The sequence below is a fragment of the Danio rerio genome, chromosome 22, assembly GCF_049306965.1.
Source record: "Danio rerio strain Tuebingen ecotype United States chromosome 22, GRCz12tu, whole genome shotgun sequence".
NCBI classification, from domain to species: Eukaryota; Metazoa; Chordata; class Actinopteri; order Cypriniformes; family Danionidae; genus Danio; species Danio rerio.
The window spans coordinates 4,530,113-4,537,500 of record NC_133197.1 but is presented as its reverse complement, the minus strand read 5'-3'; the positions used below and the strand labels follow the sequence as shown (position 1 = coordinate 4,537,500).

Sequence of the window (7,388 nt, the reverse complement as noted above, 5' to 3'; positions counted from 1 at the left end):
GTTGAACGCTTTTTCAATCTATTCAGCCAATCTTTGAGTCTGGCAGAAGTGCTTTTAGCCTAGCTTAGCATACTTAATAAAATCAGATTGGACCATTAGCATCTCATTTAAAAATGACCAATTGATGACCATTTCCTATTTAAAGCTCGACTCTTCTGTAGTTATTACCTAGAGTAGCATTTCGAGTATCAACTTAGAAAATAGCAACGTTTTTATTAATGCTAATGGTCTAATCTGATTCATTGATCTATGCTAAGCTACGCTAAAAGTGTTCCCTGGCACTTTGGCACATTGTGTATTTTTAATGTGCACAGTGTTAGCGAAGGTGATGGTGTACAAAACGACTCAAAACATCAGATGCGCATCAGTCCTGAATGACAATGACCCTCCGTCTGACATGTTTAAGCAGGAAAGCCCACTTAAGTGTGTGAGGGCTAATGCTAGACGAGCGTTGTAGCGGTGACTGTCAGACGTTTCCGGTGTTTAATGATGACCCATATTGTGGATTGTGGGCTGATAATTATGATGATTAAAGGCTTTCAGATGATTCAGTGCAGCTTTTACAGCGCTAACCTTCAACTCACAATTACACGTTATGCTAGCAATCAGCCTCGCGCGTCTCTCTGTCCTCTGTGTCTGAAGCGTCACTCATATTGCCTCTCTATAATGACCGAGCACACAGCTAGCATGCTAGCTGCTAATATGTCTTTTTATACTTCCTAACACTGTTAACATACTATTAGTATGCCTTTATATACTGACAATGATAACATGCTAATGTATTTATATAATGACTATGCTAACTGTTTATATGCATTTATATACTGACTACACACACTGCTAACATGCTAACTGTTAATATGCCTTTATATAATGATTACGCACACTGCTAACATGCTAACTGTTAATATGCCTTTATATAATGATTACGCACACTGCTAACATGCTAACTGTTAATATGCCTTTATATAATGATTACGCACACTGCTAACATGCTAACTGTTAATATGCCTTTATATGCTGACCATGCACACTGCTAACATGCTAACTGTTAATATGCCTTTATATAATGATTACGCACACTGCTAACATGCTAACTGTTAATATGCCTTTATATAATGATTACGCACACTGCTAACATGCTAACTGTTAATATGCCTCTTTATAATGATTACGCACACTGCTAACATGCTGTTTATATGTATTTATATACTGACTACACACAATGCTAACATGCTAACTGTTAATATGCCTTTATATAATGATTACGCACACTGCTAACATGCTAACTGTTAATATGCCTTTATATAATGATTACGCACACTGCTAACATGCTAACTGTTAATATGCCTTTATATAATGATTACACACACTGCTAACATGCTAACTGTTAATATGCCTTTATATAATGATTACGCACACTGCTAACATGCTGTTTATATGCATTTATATACTGACTACACACACTGCTAACATGCTAACTGTTAATATGCCTTTATATGCTGACAACGCACACTGCTAACATGCTAACTGTTAATATGCCTTTATATAATGATTACGCACACTGCTAACATGCTAACTGTTAATATGCCTTTATATAATGATTACGCACACTGCTAACATGCTAACTGTTAATATGCCTTTATATGCTGACCATGCACACTGCTAACATGCTAACTGTTAATATGCCTTTATATAACGATTACGCACACTGCTAACATGCTGTTTATATGCATTTATATACTGACTACACACACTGCTAACATGCTAACTGTTAATATGCCTTTATATAATGATTACGCACACTGCTAACATGCTAACTGTTAATATGCCTTTATATAATGATTACGCACACTGCTAACATGCTAACTGTTAATATGCCTTCATATGCTGACCATGCACACTGCTAACATGCTAACTGTTAATATGCCTTTATATAATGATTACGCACACTGCTAACATGCTGTTTATATGCATTTATATACTGACTACACACACTGCTAACATGCTAACTGTTAATATGCCTTTATATAATGATTACGCACACTGCTAACATGCTAACTGTTAATATGCCTTTATATAATGATTACGCACACTGCTAACATGCTGTTTATATGCATTTATATACTGACTACACACACTGCTAACATGCTAACTGTTAATATGCCTTTATATGCTGACAACGCACACTGCTAACATGCTAACTGTTAATATGCCTTTATATAATGATTACGCACACTGCTAACATGCTAACTGTTAATATGCCTTTATATAATGATTACGCACACTGCTAACATGCTAACTGTTAATATGCCTTTATATAATGATTACGCACACTGCTAACATGCTGTTTATATGCATTTATATACTGACTACACACACTGCTAACATGCTAACTGTTAATATGCCTTTATATGCTGACAACGCACACTGCTAACATGCTAACTGTTAATATGCCCTTATGTAATGGCCACACACACACTACTACATGCTAACTGTTAATATGTCTTTATACAATGATGATGCACACTGCTAATAACATGCTAACTGCTTATATGCATTTATATAATGACCATGCACACCATTAGCATGCTAACTATTTATATGCCTTTATATACTGACCACACACACACTGCTAACATGCTAATGGTGTTGATCTGTTGCTTTTTTCTTTTTCTGTTTTTCAGGATTTTTCCCAGGAAGCTCCCAGGGCTGCGATGCCTTTCTCCGACACAAGATGACCCTCATTTCTCCCTCAATCCTCAAGAAGTACAGCATCCCGTTTGACAGGGTCGGTTAACTACTTTAATCATTAGCAAAAAAATAATAATCCCAAATAGGTGACACGTTGGCTCAGTGGTTAGCCATGTGGCCTCACAGCAAGAAGGTTGCTGGTTTGAGTTCCGGCTGGGTCAGTTGGCGTTTCTGTGTGGAGTTTGCATGTTTTCCCTGTGTGGGCGTGGGTATCCTCCACAGTCCAAACACATGCGCTATAGGTGCCCTGCTGAAAAAAACAGCTTGAACCAGCCTAGGCTGGTTGGCTGGTTTTAGCTGGTCGACCAGGCTGGTTTTAGAGGGGTTTTGGCCATTTCCAGGCTGGTTTCCAGCCTGGTCTTAGCTGGTCTGGCTGGGAGATGACCAGCTAAAACCAGCTTAGCCAGGCTGGTAGCCCAGCCAAAACCAGCTATGTCCAGCTTAAACCAGGCTGGTCAAGCTGGTTTTATCTGGATTTAGCTGGTCATTTTCCAGCCTGACCAGCTAAGACCAGGCTGGAAATGGCTGGAAACCAGCCTGGAAGTGGCCAAAACCCCTCTAAAACCAGCCTGGTCAACCAGCTAAAACCAGCCAACCAGCCTAGGCTGGTTTAAGCTGGATTTTTCAGCTGGGTAAATTGGATAAACGAATTTGGCCATTGTGTCTGAGTGTTTATGGGTGTTTCCCTGTACTGGGTTGCAGCTGGCAGGGCATCAGCTATGCAAAACACATGCTGGAATAGTTGGTGGGTCTTTCCGCTGTGGCGACCCCTGATGGATAAAGGAGGAAAATGAATAAATGAATCATCCCTAATAATATACTTTCTAAGTTTTTCTCCATTCAAATGCTAATATAATTTCTTCAGAAGTCTTCAGCCATCTTCATCTTTACACTTTGATTGAATAAATATCTATAAATAGCTCTGTGTATATGAAGAGGTGTGTGTGTGTAGAGATGTTGCCGTCTCCATGGTTACCGTATCTGATGGGGCTTATAGAGATCAGAGCATCCATAGCAGAACCAGCAGAGCTGTTTATATCGAGTCAAACGCAATCTGTAGAGATGTCTGGCTGTCAGTTAGAGAGGAGGGTCGAAGGATGCCAAAAAGGACGAAAAAACCTACGAGTATCAGATATGAGGATTTCAGGAACCCATGTCGGCAAAACAAACCTAAACGAACACTCTGCTGTGCGTTTCTGTGTCGGCGCTTTGTAAAATCCTATATTGATTTGCGTATAGATGTTTTAACGAATGATTTAGACATTCGTTACACTTGTTTATATAGGGTCCTAGAGCAGGGGTCACCAATCTCGTTCCTGGAGGTCCGGTGCCCTGCAGGGTTTAGCTCCAACTTGCCTTAACACACCTGCCTGGGTGTTTCAAGTATACCTAATAAGACCTTGATTAGCTTGTTCAGGTGTGTTTGATTAGGGTTGGAGCTAAAATCTGCAGGACACCGGCCCTCCAGGAACAAGTTTGGTGATTCAAGGTCTAGTGTATAGCTTTTAAAACGTTTTTTTTGTTTGTTTGTTTTTGTTAAAATGTTGACTAGCAGTGTGATATGGCTGTGTATCGGCACTGGTCGGAGGCCTGTGTTGATATGAGTGCCTAAATGTCCCACCAGTGCCGATATACAGCCATATCGCACTGCTATGAGTGTGATATTGCGTTTATACAGCAAATCGATAGCATAAACGTGTATATAACAAATTAAATCAAACCCGGAGAGTCTCAAAGACTCCTTTTGTATTAGGAACTACTTTCTTCAGCCATTCATTCACATCAGGAGCTGACCTGAGAACAGCAGAAGCCATTACTAATTCACCAAAGTCACTTTAGAGCTAGCATTTAAATGATTCTCTACAGCATAATGTCTACAGTGATGACCAAACAGGTGATTTTGCTGACATTTTAAGAATATATGGCTGAACAGCATGAAATGCCATCAGTCTACAGAGATTTCCCAGTATTTCTCTGTTGCAATCTGCTTCAAACCTGCAGGAAAATATCAGGTTTTGCTAAAAGGCAAGTTATTTTGCCAACGATTAGTGTCAATGGTGGTAGCCTATTACAGATTTCAAAGAAATATCCTAATATTAAAAGCGGAAACATAAGCTGGACCACTACAGATCATATCAACTCCATAATGGATGCTCAAATATTGTAGCCCATAGTTTATAGCAAGCATCATGTTTTTAGTTAGATTGTGCCATCTATCATAGACAGTCGGCTTATAGGGCTGTTATTTTTACTAAAGAAGATGTATTGTTTGAGCACCAGAACTATCGAAACTGTATTGGGTAAAAAAAACACACACAATATCGGGATCGAATCGATCGATACTCAGAATTTTGGTATTGAGATCGGAACGGTTCCAAAAAAATGTTATCAGTGCATCCCTACTTAAATTCGCCAATTTTGTAACGGCATACAGTTCACCGGAAGCGTTTTAGAGTGCATTGACACCTAGACTTTTGCTTCAGAACCTGTCTCTTTTGCCCAGTTTGCGCAGTTCGTTTGAGTTATGTGAATCCAGCAATCACAATTGGATCTGTGCCAAACCAATCGGTCCGAGATTGCCTGAATGAGGTGGTCTGAGCTCGATTGAAACGAACTCTGGAGCGGATCGATTGTATTGAGAAAGGATACGATCCGAGCCCGGTCATGTCACAGTGTTTTATGGATATGTAATAGGCATACGGCTATATGAAGGGAGAATTATGAGTAGGGCGGGAGGTCATTTAAGACATCTGTAGTCTCTCGCAAATACACAGACTTCCGGATTCCCGCAAACGAGTGATAATCTCCCGGTAATCGCTCCTCTCCCTCCCGGTCCTCAAATACATTGCACACCCTTCTTACCCCTTCCCGCCGCATCCCTTTTTGCTCTTCAGACATGTAGCGTGCACCCCATCAAACACCACCAAACCAGCGCAGCTGAGCAGGACTCTGTAAAATAAACCGTGAAACTGAAATGTGGTTCAGAACAACTGAATCGATTCACAGGTTTGAAAGCGTCCTTAAAGTAATTTAATTACAGTAATTAGATACTTTGTAACTAATTACACCCAGCGCTGCCCATGATGCCTTTATGCTTGCCTTGTTTACAATTGGTTGCTAGGTTACCAATACCACAGTCAGACACCCCTTCTGAAAAAAACAGCTTAAACCAGCCTAGGCTGGCTGGCTGGTTTAAGCTGGTCGAACCTGGCTGGTTTTAGAGGGGTTTTGGCCATTTCTAGGCTGGTTTCCAGCCATTTCTAGCCCGGTCTTAGCTGGTCAGGGTGAGAGATGACCCGCTAAAACCAGCTTGACCAGCCTAGCCATCCAAAACTTGCTATGTCCAGCTTAAACCAGGCTGGTCAAGCTAGTTTTAGCTGGATTTAGCTGGATTTAGCTGGTCATTTTTCAGCCTGACCAGCTAAGACCAGGCTGGAAATGGCTGAAAACCAGTCTCGAAGTGCCCCAAACCCCTCTAAAGCCAGGCTGGTCAACTAGCTAAAACCAGCCAACCATCCTAAGCTGGTTTAAGCTGGATTTTCCAGCAGGGACTGTAACATCCGAAAAAAAAAATCGGCTAATTCACATTCATTTTCTTTCCTTTATTTTGCGCAAACTTTTTGCGAAGGATTCGCTTGACGTTAGGATGGAAACCCAGCTACTGTCTGGAGTGGGTTTTGTAGGGTTGTGGCTGTAGATGATCTCCAGATGAAGCTGTTTAATGAGTTTTTAGCGCTGCACGTCGCTCTGGATGCGAGTCATGCAGGGTTTGGAGGAGATGAAGGGCTGAAGTTTTGATCTCTGCTGGAAGCCTGTCTGTCTTTCTCTGTCTCTCTGTGTCAGCGTGTCTTGGGACGCCATTAGAGCTCAAACTTCTGCTCGCGAACAATCAGAGAGAAGCCAGAAATCCAGCAGAGTCACACATTCAGGCTCTTGCACTGCGCTAACGCCATTAGCCATACGCTATACAGACAGATGCACGAGTGCTCTTTGAAGATAACATAGGCAGCATGTCATTACGATGCACGCTTCTGTTGTTGAGTGATTTGCTGCATGTGAAAGTTGAGTTGGTTGCGGGTTATTATTGTCTGTTGATTAAAAGGGAATATAGCACTTTTTTGGGGGGGGGATTTAGTACATTTACATTTTTAAAAGACAGCTTAACCACTTAAACTCTGCGGACCCGGTACCGAGTCCGTGACGTCATCGACTTTCGCTTTCAGATTTAAAGGGCTAGCGTTGCACCAGACCCCCGTAAGTGGTGTCGTTTGAAAGTGTAGAATCTATATTTTATGCACATATGCATCACTTTGGTTTTTATTCTACTGTATAAAAGTTATTTACACTTAAACACTCAGTATTTTGGATACCCGAGCTGGGTATTCTACATCGGTTCATTTTCATATTTTTTTATATGACACATGTACAAGTTATAGCTTAAATGAAAGCTTTTGCCGGTGCTCATACAGTTCTAGCATTCGTTTTACTGAATTATATTCATATGCCAAACAGTTGTTGAGTAAATTGTGGTGTTTCCACGGCGCAGAAGTGAAAACAATACATTTATGATCACTAAGCAGCCCCAGATAGCACAGACAGCTGTCATCTCTTACCTTATGCTGTGCCCTTCAGGG

At 40.9% G+C, this 7,388-nt stretch overlaps 1 protein-coding gene across 3 annotated transcripts in view; it reads left to right on the top strand.

Moving 5' to 3' along the window:
- The window catches only part of kdm4b (lysine (K)-specific demethylase 4B), an 89,896-nt gene that overhangs the window by 37,222 nt on the left and 45,286 nt on the right, over window positions 1–7,388 (top strand). For all 3 annotated transcript variants that reach the window (XR_012397392.1, XR_012397393.1, NM_001082805.1), the window contains 1 exon segment: window positions 2,688–2,791. Coding sequence is in view for 1 of the 3 variants with exons in the window: in NM_001082805.1 (NP_001076274.1) it covers window positions 2,688–2,791 (104 nt within the window). In the remaining 2 variants the exon portion in view is untranslated.